Source organism: Salvelinus alpinus, chromosome 26 (assembly GCF_045679555.1).
Source record: "Salvelinus alpinus chromosome 26, SLU_Salpinus.1, whole genome shotgun sequence".
Lineage (NCBI taxonomy): Eukaryota > Metazoa > Chordata > Actinopteri > Salmoniformes > Salmonidae > Salvelinus > Salvelinus alpinus.
In genome coordinates, this window is record NC_092111.1 from 6,292,446 (window position 1) to 6,309,741 (window position 17,296).

General features: G+C 44.8%; 1 protein-coding gene across 1 annotated transcript in view; it reads right to left on the reverse strand.

Annotated features, from left to right (window-relative positions):
* The window catches only part of LOC139554283 (exostosin-1b), a 122,824-nt gene that overhangs the window by 40,924 nt on the left and 64,604 nt on the right, over positions 1-17,296 (reverse strand). The window contains exons 2-4 of the mRNA XM_071367052.1: positions 4,508-4,601; positions 1,245-1,352; positions 687-806 (exon numbers count right to left, since the gene is read on the reverse strand). Of these exons, the coding sequence (XP_071223153.1) occupies positions 687-806; positions 1,245-1,352; positions 4,508-4,601 (322 nt within the window). The remainder of the gene's footprint in view (positions 1-686; positions 807-1,244; positions 1,353-4,507; positions 4,602-17,296) is intronic.

A 17,296-nucleotide genomic window follows, 5' to 3' on the forward strand; every position in this document is an offset into this window, starting at 1 on the left:
GCTGGTAGTGTGTGGATGGCTGGTAGTGTGTGGATGGCTGGTAGTGTGTGGATGGCTGGTGGTGTGTGGATGGCTGGTGGTGTGTGGATGGCTGGTAGTGTGTGGATGGCTGGTAGTGTGTGGATGGCTGGTGGTGTGTGGATGGCTGGTAGTGTGTGGATGGCTGGTAGTGTGTGGATGGCTGGTGGTGTGTGGATGGCTGGTGGTGTGTGGATGGCTGGTAGTGTGTGGATGGCTGGTAGTGTGTGGATGGCTGGTGGTGTGTGGATGGCTGGTGGTGTGTGGATGGCTGGTAGTGTGTGGATGGCTGGTGGTGTGTGGATGGCTGGTGGTGTGTGGATGGCTGGTAGTGTGTGGATGGCTGGTGGTGTGTGGATGGCTGGTGGTGTGTGGATGGCTGGTGGTGTGTGGATGGCTGGTGGTGTGTGGATGGCTGGTGGTGTGTGGATGGCTGGTGGTGTGTGGATGGCTGGTGGTGTGTGGATGGCTGGTGGTGTGAGGTCAGTCTAGCATGAAATAGACACTTGGGAATAAACAGAGAGATTGCAGTGAGGCTAGCGTGACATTGGAACTCTGGAAGACAGAGGGAGATTGATAGCCGAGGAGACGGAGAGAGAAAATGAGAAAGAAAGTGGGTGTGTGTCTGTGTCTGTGTGTGTGTGTGTGTGTGTGTATGTGTGTCTCACCTCCAGAGTAGTCAGCACAATCTTCTCCATGGAGGAGAAGTAGGCCTCCCACAGGAACTGGGTCTGCTGCCTCAGAGCTAGGATCTTATCCTGATGGATGGAGCGCACCGTGGACGGGATCTGGAGGAGGACAGGAGGGGGACATTGTTAGATAGAGGGGCTGGAGAGAGGAGCTGTGGGTCGGGTGAAGGAGGGGACAACGCGCCATGGTCGGGTCAGAGAGAGGAGAGGGATAGAGGGAGGGAGGAGGGAAACGGAGCGACTAGGAAATGACCGTTTGAATTTTCTGTTGCAAAATGTTTTGCTAAGGTGTGTCTAGCCTCTAATGAATACGATCCCAGGCTGAGAGACACAGTCCGTGAGTGCACTCTCCGACTCATTGCGCTAACGCTAGTTATCATTGGCGTGCGAAACTAACTCCAACGTCCTTCATATTGCACGCAGAGACATACAAATGGTATCCACGAGTTCACCTGACTCTGAAGTAGTATCTTGCCGTATCCCTTTAAAAGGGGCTGAGGTGGTGGTTACGGGGATGGGGAGGGGTGTGCGTCGTACCTGCAGCAGGAGCCTCTCGTCCCCGATGACGGCCGCCGTGTTCCAGTTGATGATCTCAGAGAAGGGCAGCTCCCAACCGTTACTCAGCATCACAGGCACACAGGCTGCCTAAAGACAGAGATGCACAACACGGGGAGAGAGGGAGAGAGAGAACAATAGATTAGGGACATGGAGAGAGGCGTGGAGCAGAGATAAAAAAAAAATTGAAACAGACTTGGAAATCGATACAATAAAACAGCACACAGTTGGAGAGAGAGAGAGAACGTGACAGCAAAAAGAGAGAGAAAAAAGAGCAAGAGAGGGAGAGGTAACCAAGCAGAGGCTGGCCTTTGGCAGTGGCGAAGTAGAGGAGACTTAATGGAGGGGTAGAGGAAAGGCGAGAAGAGGAGAACAGCTGGTGCAGTGTGATGAGAGTTTGACGTAATGACAGCCCTGTCAATCAGGGGTCATAAAGGTGTCAGCTAAAACAGCACCGGCCCCCGGGCCCTGCTTTCGCTCTCACACTCTAACTCTCTCCTACATAACAGCACCGGCCCCCGGTCCCTGCTTTTGCTCTCACACTCTAAATCGCTCCTACAAACACACACACTAATACAAGTGGAGGCTCTTGCATTCACACTCACATCTGACTCGCACTCACCAAGGTAGACAAACACACACACACACACACACACACACACACACACACACACACACACACACACACACACACACACACACACACACACACACACACACACACACACACACACACACACACACACACACACACACACACACACACACACACACACACACTCTCTCGATGAGTGGAGAGGCTAGGAGATCTAGACTGAGTGGTGTGAGTCAGAGTGAAAGCGTAGGAGAGGGGCGAGAGATACAAGTGTATACTTTCTGTGGAGAAGTGTGCACTAATATTAGAGGTGATGAGTGTGGAAGTAGACAGAGTGGGAGGTGCACAGGTGTGCGACAGGTGTGAGAGGTATAGGCTTGTGAAGTGTGCACCGGTTGGCTCGAATCTCACAAGTGGATACGCTGTAGGTTGGGATTGAAGGGCACAAGTATGCAGCTGTGGAGTGGTACCTGGAAAGTGCATATGGAGCGGGAGTAAGTGCTTAAAAGGCGTGTGGTAAGCGTGTGGCATAGGAGAGGCTATGAGCGTTCTGTGGTGTGTGTCAAAGAAATGCCATTGGCACATTGGCAATACATTGAGGAGACGTATGGAGTGGGAGTACGTGTGGTACCGAAGGACGTATATAAGCGAGTGTAAGGGTTCTGCGATACTCGGAGGAGATTAAATTGAGTGGGTAGGACAGAGGGAGTAGAAATGCATTTGCTGTGTAAAGAGTGAAGTTGCAATGAATGGGGTTTCACTGTGTGAGAAAGACAGAGTGGGAACAAAACTCAGGCATAACACAGCACAGGAGTGAAGGGGAAAAAATGTGATAGTTACATAGCACAGTATCATTTTTGGACTATATATATATATATTATATCGATACTTTGACGCCACCTATCGATGTGTAAGGTAGCATTAGCTTGAGCTAGTCTGCTGTACCTGCGTCAGAAATCTCCAGTATGTTTCATCATACAGCTTTGTTCTCCATCTTCTTTTTAAACAGCGAGCCAACGTGGTGTCGGCACTTTTATTCCCATGACTGGTCAGAACTACATTTTCTCGTGCTCTTTCTCGTCTCCGCAGCAGACATATAGTGAGAAATGATGTTTGGAACATCAAATCGCGATACATATAGAACTGGTGAGAATCGCAATACATATCGTATCGGCACCTCAGCATCGCGATATCGCATCGTGAGGCCCCTGGCTAATCGCAGCCCTACAGCACAGGTATTGGGATACATACTGTGCATTCTGAAAGTATTCAGACCCCTTGACCTTTCCTACATTCTGTTAGGTTACAGCCTTCTTCTAAAATTGATTAAATTGCCCCCCCCCCCCTCTCAATCTACACACATTACCCCATAATGACAAAGCAAAAACAGGTTTAAAATAAGGTTGTAATTTATATTATTATTTTTTAAACTTCAATATCGTATTCAGACCCTTTACTCAGTACTTTGTTGAAGCACCTTTGGCAGCGATTACAGCCTCCAGTCTTCTTGGGTATGACGCTACAAGCTTGGCACACCTGTATTTGGGGAGTTTCTCCTGTTCTTCTCTGCAGATCCTCTAAAGCTCTGTTGGGTTGGATGGGGAGCGTCGCTGCACGACTATTTTCAGGTCTCTCCAGAGATGTTCGATCGGGTTCAAGTCCAGACTCTGGCCGGGCCACTCAAGGACATTCAGAGACTTGTCTCAAAGCCACTCCTGTGTTGTCTTGGCTGTGTGCTTAGGGTCGTTGTCCTGTTGGAAGGTGAACCTTCGCCCCAGTCTGAGGTCCAAAGTGCACTGGAGCAGGTTTTCATCAAGGATCTCTGTACTTTGCTCCGTTCATCTTTGCCTCGATCCTGACCAGTCTCCCAGTCCCTGCCACTGAAAAACATCCCCACAGCACGATGCTGCCACCACCATGCTTCACCGTAGGGATGGTTCCAGGTTTCTCCAATTGGGATGTTTCCAGGTTTCTCCAATTGGGACATTTGGCAGTCAGGTCAAAGAGTTCAATCTTGGTTTCATCAGACCAGAGAATCTTGTTTCTCATGGTCTGGGAGTCTTTAGGTGCCTTTTGGCAAACTCAAAGCGGGCTGTCATGTGCCTTTCACAGAGAAGTGGCTTCCGTCTGGCCCTCTAACATAAAGGCCTAATTGACGGAGTGCTCAGGGCTTGGTTTTTTGCTCTGACATGCACTGTCAACTGTGGGACCTTATATAGACAGCTGCCTTTCCAAATCATGTCCAATCAATTGAATTTACCACCAGTGGCCTCCAATCAAGTTGTAGAAACATCTCAAGGATGATCAATGGAAACAGGATGCACCTGAACTAAATGTTTAGTCTCATAGCACAGGGTCTGAACACTTATATGATATGTTTTTTGTTTTTAATACATTTGCAAAAAAAATAATAATAATCTGTTTTCGCTTCGTCATTATGGGGTATTGCGTGTAGATTGATGAGATTGTGTTATTTAACCGATTTTTGAATAAGGCTGTGACGTAACAAAATGTGGGGAAAGTCAAGGGGTCTGAATACTTTCCGAAGGCGCTGTAGGTGTGTGTCGAAGCCCACTCAACTGCAGTGCCTCCAGGAATCTTAAGGAGTCAATCTCTGTGCGTGTGTGCCTGTGTGTATGGCCCCACTCACTTGCAGCGCCTCCAGGAAGCGAAAGGATCCCAGGCGTCTGCCCCGAGGCACCAGGCAGAAAGTAGAGTTGTGCAGCATCTCTCTGTAGTCATATCTGTGGAGAAACACACATCATCAGTACATGTCACACACACACACACACACACACACACACACACACACACACACACACACACACACACACACACACACACACACACACACACACACACACACACACACACACACACACACACACACACACACAGTAGAGGCTGTCAGGTTTCTCTCCTATAATCATACACCCTCAGGACCACATGTATACACAGTACTAGCTATGCTCACCTTCCCGGAACACACTCACATAACAGATCACACCCCAGTACACAGTAAGTCCCTCAGCTGCATCATGTAACATCATTCATAGACAGGTACGGACAGAAGACAAATCTATTTCTCCATCACAAACACACAATCTTCGAGGGTTTCTCACTGCAGTGCAATTCCTCATCTCCCTCTTCCCGCTTGCTCCCTCCATGCCACTCCATCTCCTCCCCTCCGTCTCTCCAGTGAGGTGTGCCTTATTGCTATCCAAACAGAATGATCAACCCTGCCAGGGGTAACGAGCTGTGAGTGACACCTGCTACCAAGAGGCAAGCTCCTGCTGTGGTGGGTGTGTGTGCTTAAATCAGCCACAGAAGGGGGGGGGGGGGGGGGGAGTTGTGTACACACTACAGGACTGTCTGTGTCTGTCCGCGCGCTCTTAAATCATGCCCAGACAGAGGGAGTAGTGTTCACACTACAGGTGAAGTCACACAGGGTAGCAGAGAGTAGGTACACAGATGGGATGAGAATATGAAGATGTTTTACCCATTTCACACAGACAGCCGTTTACTGGGGCTTTAACCTCTACTGGGCCCAAGAGAAAGACTTTCTGCCCATCTTTCTCGCTCTCCTCTCCTGCCATTGGGAGAATCTCGATTGCATTTCCTTGATTCCTCTTCTCTCCACTCTGACCTTCTCATCCAATTGGTTTTGAGGAGGCGGAGAGAGAGAGCTCGCCAGGGATCGAGGAAATGCAATCGAGTTTCTTCCATTGTCTTTCAGTCCAATTCTCTCTTAATCACATTCACAAAGCCCTTTTTACGTCTTCAGTTGTCACAAAGTGCTTTTCAACTCTCCTCTCTATTCACTTTCTCCCTCTTCTCTCCTTCTGACCCTCCTAACTCACTCCCCCTCCTCCTCCCATTATAGCCACTACTGCAGAACTTGCAAGGGAGAGACAGCTAAAGACAGGTCCTTTAGGTTAGGAGGTTAAAAGAGTGGAGGCGGAAAATCATCTCATTTAGCACGGCCTATATGGGGTGAAGGTGAAAGGACAGTCATTCTCTATCCCCGTCTCTCTCCCTCTCCCCATGGTGTATGCAGAGAGATGCTGCTGTTTACAAACACTAACGGGTGTGTGTGTGTTCTTGCGTACTCAATCCGCACATAGGCTCGCGTAACATTGGAGGGCAATAGCCGGGACACGTCTACCGCTAGGATTCAAAGCACAAACAGGCACACACACACACACACACACACACACACACACACACACACACACACACACACACACACACACACACACACACACACACACACACACATTCACTCTCGCACACGGCAAGAACTAATAAAATGGCCTGCGCACCGCACTAGTCAGTGCTGAAAGTCACATATGTAATAGACAGTTAGAACACAACATGCATCACACACACCTCGGTGGCCACGTTTTGCAGGAGCGGAGTAGTGGACAACAGCTGCACACCCAAACATTGACATTCTATCACCTGTCGATGGAGACAGAGACGGGGATGGGGGGGGGCCACATACATATTTCTGCACCAGATGTCTCCCTGTGCAGCGCGGCCACCCTCGTGTCCCTCCTCGCCTTAATGCCATAGAATATCAAATGAGACAGACTGCCCTAAATAGCTGTAGCATCTCCCTCCCGAGCACATCTGGTGTTTGGGTTAACGGTTCAAGATAAGACGTGGCCTTGGCATCAGGGCGTGCTCAGAGAAAGCAACGCCTCAGTCGAGTAAGGACTTGCTGCTCCATATGAGAGTCTGGTCAGTTTCCTGCTGTTAGTCAGCAGAGCAACGTTTTATTGAAGTGTATGAAAGTGTATTCTTATTTTGTGTGTGATGGGCGGGTGCTGCTGGGAGCGAGTGTGGTGCGGGGACTGGAAATGCAAAACAAGCTCATGAGAACCGGAGGAAACTTTTTGAATAAGTCCAAAGTCCACACACACTATACCTTCGCTAACCTTTTACGGGGTAGACTGCACACTGATGCAATATACTCCATTTAACATGGCTTAGTTCATTGGTTTAGTTCATTTCTGTGCACTATCCAGGGCGAAGGAAGTAAGTGAAGCTCATCTGATGGACCTCTAAAAAGTCCACGGACGTAGCTAAGGTGAAGGATTAAGTTGCTAGCGTGAAAACTGTGGTTTGGCGCTTTAGCGGGAGGAATTGTTGCATTTCCATTGCATTCAGTAACATCTATGGATAACATTGTTAGGAATAGTATTGACGTCAAAACGGGAGAACCAAGGACACGGGTGGTTCCTAATGTTATGAGATTCTCGCTAGTGTTTACAGAACACGATTAGGATAAGGACCTGCGATTGTAACTGCAAGCGAATAACAAAAATAGACGACTGCAGTGTAGCCGTAATTATGAGTACATGTTGCATGGATTGATAAGGCATAAGAATATAAAACGTGTATTTGTTCTTAGAAATGTATGTAGATCTGCGCCTGTCTATTAATGCTATGTGTTGTCTTTTTTTAATGTTTATTGAATAAATGTAGTTCTGTACCTGTCCATTAAATGTTATGTATGTCGTTTTACATAATTATGTCATTCAGCTGTAATTGTCTATGAGTGGCTACGGATACAGAGTTTGTATCCCAATTAGCCCAGGTTAAAAATACGGATATTCCGCCCCTCATCCTCATTGCAAACATTGGCTAAACTGCGCAGGAGGCAGACAAGTAATGTTATTTTTTCCAGGAACTATGATATGGCAGCAACTATAAAGATTAGCCTACACCATCAGACAAAATGTGTCCAAAGTGTAGGGACAGCGTCCTGCTTGTGCAACATCCGTTAAAACATACAGAAGATTGTGGCCTTCATAATATATGTGTTTTGGAATGTTCTCGAAAAAAATCGCCGCGGGCTTTTCGTTTCAGCTGTTCAGAAATATGAGGCAGCTACAGCATCACGGTTCAGAAGAGGGTCAGTAAAGCGCGAAACGTGAAGGGAGTGGGAGTTTGAGCAGCAGCTTCGTTAGAAAAACAAATGTGTGCGAAAAATAACACGTGCAGTACGTGGTCCGGATCCTTAGCTTCAAGGAAGAGGTTACCGGAGAGTCGGGCAAGGTGTGGGCGAAAACTCTGTATCCGTAGCCACGGCCTTAATGTTATGTATTATGTCATGTTTTGTGTGGACGCCAGGATGAGTAGCTGCAGCTCCGACAGTAGCTAAATGGGGATCCTAATAAAATACTAGACACAGCTAGATAGACATACCTGCAGCAGACAGCCGATTAGTGAAAAATCTGTCGATGTACCCTTGAGCAAGGCACTTAACCCTAATTGCTCCTGTAAATCGCTCTGGATAAGAGCGTCTCCTAAATGACTCAAATGTAGAACATTTAAATTAAAACAGTCATGACAGCTAGTGTCAGCTTATGACAACTGATTTATGGATCTATGTATGGTGATAATGGTGTAGATTACACAACATGATTACAGACCTGTACAAACAGTAGGTGCATGTCTAATTCCATCTATATCAATACATTATCACCCTTGTACCATTTTGATATACAGTACCAGTTAAGTTTGGACACACCTACTCATTCAAGGGTTTTTCTTTATTTTGACTATTTTCTACATTGTAGAATAATAGTGAAGACATCAAGACTATGAAATAACACATATGGAATCATGTAGTAACCAAAAAAAGTGTTAAATAAAAATATTTTCTATTTGAGATTCTTCAAAGTAGCCACCCTTTGCCTTGATGACAGCTTTGCACACTCTTGGCATTCTCTCAACCAGCTTCATGAGGTAGTTACCTGGAATGCATTTCAATTAACAGATGTGCCTTGTTAAAAGTTCATTTGTGGAATTTCTTTCCTTCTTAATGTGTTTGAGCCAGTCAGTTGTATTGTGACATGGTAGGGGTGGTATACAGAATATAGCCCTATTTGGTAAAAGACCAAGTCCATATTATGGCCATAACAGCTCAAATAAGCAAAGAGAAACGACAGTCCATGAGTACTTTAAAAACGGGAAGGTCAGTCAATATGGAACATTTCAAGAACTTTGAAAGTTTCTTCAAATGCAGTCGCAAAAACCATCAAGCGCTATGATGAAACTGCCTCTCATGAGGACCGCCACAGGAAAGGAAGACCCAGAGTTACCTCTGCTGCAGAGGATAAGTTCATTCGAGTTACCAGCCTCAGATTGCAGCCCAAATAAATTCAAGTAACAGACACATCTCAACATCAACTGTTCAGAGGACACCGCGTGAATCAGGCCTTCATGGTCGAATTGCTGTGAAGAAACCACTACTAAAAGGACACCAATAAGAAGAAGATACTTGCTTGGGCCAAGAAACACAAGCAATGGGCATTAGACTGGTGGAAATCTGTCCTTTGGTCTGAGGAGTCCAAATTTGAGATTTTTGGTTCCAACCGCCATGTCTTTGTGAGACGCAGAGTAGGTGAACGGATTATCTCCGCATGTGTGGTTCCCACCGTGAAGCATGGAGGAGGTGTGACACTGTCAGTGATTTATTTCGAATGCAAGGCACATTAAACCACAATGGCTACCACAGCATTCTGCAGTGATACACCATCCCATCTGGTTTGCGCTTAGTGGGACTATCATTTGTTTTTCAACAGGACAATGACCCAACACACCTCCAGGCTGTGTAAGGGATATTTGACCAAGGAGAGTGATGGAGTGCTGCATCAGATGACCTGGCCTCCACAATCACCTGACTTCAACCCAATTGAAATGGTTTGGGATGAGTTGGACCGCAGAGTGAAGGAAATGCAGCCAACAAGTACTCAGCATATGTGGGAACTCCTTCGAGACTGTTGGGAAAGTATTCCAGTTGAAGCTGGTTGAGAGAATGTCAAGTGTGCAAAGCTGTCAAGGCAAACGGTGGCTACTTTGAAGAATCTCAAATAAAGTTTGATTTGTTCAACCCTTTTTTGGTTACTACATGATTCCATGTGTTATTTCATAATTTTGATGTCTTCACTATTGTTCTACAATGTAGAAAATAGTATAACATTAAGAAAAACCCCTGAATGAGTAGGTGTGTCCAAACTTTTGACTGGTACTGTACGTGTCATCTGTATACATGGACCCACTCTGACTTTAATACAAGAACTGGGTAAAAGTTATAGGATATACAGGGTTCTACCCTCAGTCTATTCTACTGTCTCAGTGAGAGCCAGAGAGGATGGGCCCTGACCCCTGACTTGTCCACTGCTTGCCCCTTCAGTCGGCTAGCTGGGGCACTTAGAAGGGTCACTGGTCCCCTGCTGAGGGATACAGTAGAGATCGCTCTCCTTTCTCCATCCCTCGTTTTTTCCCCCTCTCCTCCATTTTCATTTCTCTCAAACAGCAGAGCTCCGTCTTCCTGCTGACCTTGAGCTGCCGAGGAGGAAACCAACTGCTGAGCGAACCGAGGAGCCCACAGGCGGTGTGAGTGTGTGTTGTTTTGGTGTGTGTGAAAGTGTTTATGTGTGAGGGATAGATAGATAAAGAGAAAGACCGTGAGAGAGGGAGAAAAAGAGAAAGGGGCAGCATATGAGTGGGCTATTGTAAAGAATGCCGTGCTTTGAGTGAAAACATTGGTAAATGAAGTCAACATAGCATAATGCGGAGGAAATATGATTCAGATGAGATGGACTGAAAATTAGCCCTGATTAAATAAATGGTGTCTTTTACAGGTCTGATGCAATTAGGTGACCCTCTCAACCAGACCCACCGGCAACAACTTTCAGTTGCCATTGCAACACCCGTTTAGTGCCTCCGCTAAGAAGAGTGACTTAATTACATGCGTTCTGAACTTCATCCAGATGGACAAAAAAATAAATAAATCAACTTCTTTTTAAAAGAAACTCTTTCGGAAACAAAGCTCTTTCCTTCGTCCCCCTTTAGCCAGGTTTCTCAGAGGGAGGAGGTGGGGCTTTCCTGGGCAAGGCGCCAGCAGTGCACTGCCGTCAGGCTTGATGCAGTATGGGTATCTGACAGACGCTAGCTAGAGAAAACTCTCCCTCCGGGCCCGCTCGTTCTAAAGTGATGAAAACACAAAACCGCAAACAACCTCAATGTTCTCCAAAAACACAGAAAGTGATCAAAGTTAGGACTTTGATGAGGTTGTCACATTAGCCCAAGAGATCTCTCGTCTCTCTCCCAGTGTGTGCGCTGTGTGTGTTATTACCGTGCATGTGTGTGTATTGCCTGAAGAGGGCTAAGATGTGCTTTAGTCAGTCTGAAGACGCAAAGACGGTGAGGACCGGAGCTGTGTGGATTAACCGTAACAATGAGACGGGATGGAAGTAACACCGTACCACGGAGGATTAGGGCCACTGAGTGTGTCAGGCCTGGGAGCTAGCCGTATGCTACGGTCAGAACTGCATGACTGGAGGCCATGGGAGGAGTGCGCGTGCCTGCATGCATGCGAGAAAGAGAGCGCGCGAGTGTGATAGTGAATTAATAAAGTTAGATGCCTATAGGTATAAGAGAGATTAAGACTGAGCATATGGTGCGAGTAGGGCTGTTGCGGTGACCGTATTACCGCCACACCTGCAGTCATGACGACAGTAAAATTCCATGTGACCGTTGAGTCATGGTAATCTCCTTTTATGCACTCTGGACATGTGTTGGTAGTACCCAATGGCCTGGTACTCAGGGCTCTATTGTCCCGCTAACCACTCTGACATCCATGCAAATGCTATCGAAAATCACATCAAAACACATCAAAACTGTAGTGTTTTTAAAAGAAAGAAGTTCAACAACAGGTTGAAACTGAGTGTAAAACATGGTGGTTGTGCATGTTGTTTCAAAGCCTAACACAACGACTGGTTACCTCATGCTACGCTCCAAACGTTCTATCCATGAGTCTGGGAGAGAACATATAGGCCTAGGTGATGCTGTTTGTTCATTGATTGTGCAGGGCGGCTTACAGAGACAATTATAGTGAATTTTTGTATTTGATTTTGAATAGCCTAGTAATAGGACTTTTAAAAATATATTTTCATACGTAAATTAGACTGCCATTACCTTCAGCTACATCTCTCCACCATGTTTCCATCTCCTCGTCTTTCTCCCTTATTCCTTTCTCGAGCGCACAGAGAGACATGTCAACAGTTTAATGAAATATGTTTTGTTGTGAAAACATGTTACTATCGATGTTCCTGAACAGATTTCACTTCGTTTCCCAAATTAAGCTCTGGGTAGCAGCAGGAACAGGGTTGGAGAGCCCATGTCATACAGAGTTTGGGCGGAATAGAACCTGTTGTGTAGCGAGGCTGCATTCTCCTCAAACGGGGGATATTCCAGTGCATACTGATGAAATGTATTAGTCTGATGGGTGAAAATATGATCCCTTGATGAGAGAGCAGGGTGTGCAGCCTGAGGCAAGCAACAGAGCGCAAGCTTTCTTTAGTGACTTTCTTAAATCAAATAGCCTATAGTCACATCATGCATTGATTTCCAAGATATTCTAAGGTTTGCATCACTCACAACTAAAGTTGACAAATAACTTTCAAATCTAACGTATAGGACCTGTTTCAAATGATCACTTTTACGCTGAACAGAACCATTATAAAAGAGAAAATGGATCAAATAAGTGGCTATTATTTATATTTAGGGGGTAGATCAGCGTTAATATTGCAGATAGATTGTAGCTTCCATCAATGTAATTGTCTGCATCACTTCCAATCCCCAATATATATTTTTACACACGAGTGGCGCAGCGGTCTAAGGCACTGCATCTCAGTGCTAGAGGCGTCCCATAGGGCGACGCACAGTTGGCCCAGCGGTGTCCGGATTTGGCCGGGGTAGGCCGTCATTGTAAATAAGAATTTGTTCTTAACTGACTTGCCTAGTTTAAAAAAAGGTTATAAAAAAATATATATAATATTACCCTCCAACCCTACCACCCCCCCAATTGGAGTAAACTAGTGAACAACAATGCTTAGGCCTGTATTTCCAGCTTATACATATTATGGACACAGTCTATTTTACAATAGTTTTATTTTGTTTGTTTTTAACTCTTGTCCTTCCTCTACCCTCAACCTCTCCCATACATGTATGCTGTCCCTCCGGTTTGATTTCTATTTGCTATATCTTTCAAACAGTGCTCTTTCAAAAAAGTTCTTAACTAGCTAATGAGGCCCTATTAGGTTAAGTTCTTAACATAGGGTGAGACATTCTTACTAATTTGTTAGAGAACCAGTTCGGATTTAAGTATAACTGTTGTGTGACTGACACCTTTAGTGAGAGGTCTAATGCTATAATATTTAGTCATTTCTGCCCTCCGAATTAATATTCATTATATACAGTGGGGAGAACAAGTATTTGATACACTGCCGATTTTGCAGGTTTTCCTACTTACAAAGCATGAAGAGGTCTGTAATTTTTATCATAGGTACACTTCAACTGTGAGAGACGGAATCTAAAACAAAAATCCAGAAAATCACATTGTATGATTTTTAAGTAATTAATTAGCATTTTATTGCATGACATAAGTATTTGATCACCTACCAACCAGTAAGAATTCCGGCTCTCACAGACCTGTTCGTTTTTCTTTAAGAAGCCCTCCTGTTCTCCACTCATTACCTGTATTAACTGCACCTGTTTGAACTCGTTACCTGTATAAAAGACACCTGTCCACACACTCAATCAAACAGACTCCAACCTCTCCACAATGGCCAAGACCAGAGAGCTGTGTAAGGACATCAGGGATCAAATTGTAGACCTGCACAAGGCTGGGATGGGCTACAGGACAATAGGCAAGCAGCTTGGTGAGAAGGCAACAACTGTTGGCGCAATTATTAGAAAATGGAAGAAGTTCAAGATGACGGTCAATCACCCTCGGTCTGGGGCTCCATGCAAGATCTCACCTCGTGGGGCATCAATGATCATGAGGAAGGTGAGGGATCAGCCCAGAACTACACGGCAGGACCTGGTCAATGACCTGAAGAGAGCTGGGACCACAGTCTCAAAGAAAACCAATAGTAACACACTACGCCGTCATGGATTAAAATCCTGCAGCGCACGCAAGGTCCCTCTGCTCAAGCCAGCGCATGTCCAGGACCGTCTGAAGTTTGCCAATGACCATCTGGATTATCCAGAGGAGGAATGGGAGAAGGTCATGTGGTCTGATGAGACAAAAATTGAGTTTTTTGGTCTAAACTCCACTCGCCGTGTTTGGAGGAAGAAGAAGGATGAGTACAACCCCAAGAACACCATCCCAACCGTGAAGCATGGAGGTGGAAACATCATTCTTTGGGGATGCTTTTCTGCAAAGGGGACAGGACGACTGCATCGTATTGAGGGGAGGATGGATGGGGCCATGTATCGCGAGATCTTGGCCAACAACCTCCTTCCCTAAGTAAGAGCATTGAAGATGGGTCATGGCTGGGTCTTCCAGCATGACAACGACCCGAAACACACAGCCAGGGCAACTAAGGAGTGGCTCCGTAAGAAGCATCTCAAGGTCCCGGAGTGGCCTAGCCAGTCTCCAGACCTGAACCCAATAGAAAATCTTTGGAGGGAGCTGAAAGTCCGTATTGCCCAGCGACAGCCCCGAAACCTGAAGGATCTGGAGAAGGTCTGTATGGAGGAGGAGTGGGCCAAAATCCCTGCTGCAGTGTGTACAAACCTGGTCAAGAACTACAGGAAACGTATGATCTCTGTAATTGCAAACAAAGGTTTCTGTACCAAATATTAAGTTCTGCTTTTCTGATGTATCAAATACTTATGTCATGCAATAAAATGCTAATTAATTACTTAAAAATCATACAATGTGATTTTCTGGATTTTTGTTTTAGATTCCGTCTCTCACAGTTGAAGTGTACCTATGATAAAAATTACAGACCTCTATATGCTTTGTAAGTAGGAAAACCTGCAAAATCGGCAGTGTATCAAATACTTGTTCTCCCCACTGTAAATGGGCACGTTTAATTTTGTCTGGCTTGCCATTCCAAATAAAGTAAAATACTTTCCTCATATAATAACAAAAAAAACTGTTCGCTAGGTGAGGCAAGCCCATAAGCAAATAGGTAAACTGGGATATGACTAAAGAGTTAAATCAGGGTGATTTTTCCACAAATAGACAGGTATTTTCCTTTCCATGGTAGCAAGATCTTATCTATTTTTGTTAACTTTCTATAAAAATGTATTGGGAGAGATCATTTATTATTTCGGGATATGTATATAGAGTATGTCCACATCACCGTCAGACCCCGTTATTGGTAAACTACACGGCAATGTAAAAGTTGTATTTTTTTATGATCCAATACGCAATATAGTACACTCATAATTTGGTTGTATACCAGAGAGGTTAGGAAAACTATCTAGATACTCTATGAGGCTGTGGAGGGATACAAGTTGTGGATTTAAAAGAAAACATGAATCATCAGCGTACAATGAAACCTTTGTTTGAAAGCCCTAGATTTCTAATCCCTTGATATTATTGTTGGATCTGATTTTAATAACTAACATTTTGATGGCCATAATAAATAGATATGCCGATAGTGGACAACCTTGTTTTACTCCTCTTGACAGTTTAAAACCTTGAGAAGTAGCTATTATTTACACGTAGGGTTACTATACATTATTTTAACCCATTTTATAAGAGATTCTCCAAAATTGAAATGTTCCAGGCATTTATATATAATCTCCAGTCGTACTTTATCAAAAGTCTTTTCAAAGTCAGCTATGAATAGCAGGCCTGGTTTCCCAGATTTTTCATGGTGTTTCTATTGTTTCCAGTACTTGTCTGATATGATCTCCAATGTATCGTCCATGTAAAAAAAAAAACTGATTAGAATGAATAATGTCTGACAATACTTTTATAATTATGCGCTATACATTTTGCTAGAATTTTTGCATCACAACACTGAAGTGTAAGGGCCTCCAATTCTTTATATTTCCCACTTGTATCCTGTTTCAGTAATAATGAAATCAGACCTTGTTGAGTGTCTGATAATCTACCATTTACATAGGAGTGGTTAAAACATGCTAATAACGGTCTTCTGAGTATATCAAAAAAGGTTTGGTATACCTCCACTGGTATGCCATCCAGCCCTGGAGTTTTCCCGGACTTAAAGGCTTCAACTGCATCAAGAAGTTCCTCCTCTAATTTCACCTTCACATGAGTCTCAGTATGGCTGTTCATTTTACACTATTATTATTTTAAAAACCCATACAATTAGCTTCGGTGAGAGGAGATGGCGGAAACAAACGAAAACATATGTTTAAAGTACTTTGCTTCCTCTTTCAAAATATCATTTGGTGAATCATAGATGACTCTGAGCCACTTCTTATGCGCACCCGCTCCGGAATGGGAAAAATGTCCTTTTTATTTTAGTATATTCTCCTTACTATAAAATCATATAATAAAAATAATGACACTGCTACTTAAGCATATCTTGTCTGCTAAATGAACAAGCCTACAGCCTATGGCATAGCGCATAGCCAGATAACATACAGTAAAGAAAACTCATTCTGTTCTGAAATACATTTTATTCATATCACGTTTCTTTAGACCTGGCAAAAATAAATAATGGATTTATGGTTCATATTAAATTGATTTATTAGGGGGGAAATGTAGATGTTCCAAAAGGCGCGCATCAGTGGCTTGTATGTGGCTTGTATGCCATGTAGGCCTGGAGATGCTAAACGTGTTTATGTTAATTAACGGTCATTTACCGTGAGACCGGCAGTCTTTTGCATGACAATAACCTGCTGACAAAATGTCATGACCGCCACAGCCCTAGTGTGTGAGTGTATGCCTATGAGTGAGTCAGATGTGCTGCGTGGTACACTATGACTGATTAACACAGGCAGTGTACTTGTGTGCTGTAAAGCAGGAACATATGTTACTGTGTATTTGCATGGGAACGAGTATCTGTGCGCACATGCGTGTGGCTGTAAATATGAGGGACTGACAGGCAGTGAGGTGTGACTGACTAGTGTGTGTGCACGTGCATGCGTGGCCCAGTAACCATCACCTCTTGTACTCCCCACCCATCATCCCTGCGGCTGGATGCCCTGCCCCGTGTGGTGTGTGTCCGGTCTTCTCTAACTCCTCGCTCACCGAGCATGCACGCTCTCCGCCACAACTAATTAATTACCCTAATAGGGCCTCATTAGCTAGCTTATGCTAGTTCCAATTAGCATCCTAGCATAACGTAACCCTTAGGTCCGCTTCCCCAAACAAGCACACGGGCTGTGTGCAGGATCCCATGACGGCCATGAGGACTGGCTACACATGCAGGAATCCGATTACGGTCACTTGCTGTCCAGAATCCAGTATTAGACCAACACTCCACTTACAAACCAACTGACTTTCAGAGAGGTGTCCCTTTCTAAATAGGCTAAAACGTATTTAACTGAGACAAGACAGTTCCCTCTTGTTATCGTACGGCACCTAAATCTTGACAATAGGTGTGGTACACGTTTTGAGTTATTCCGATTCCATCAAGAGATACCTGGTTGC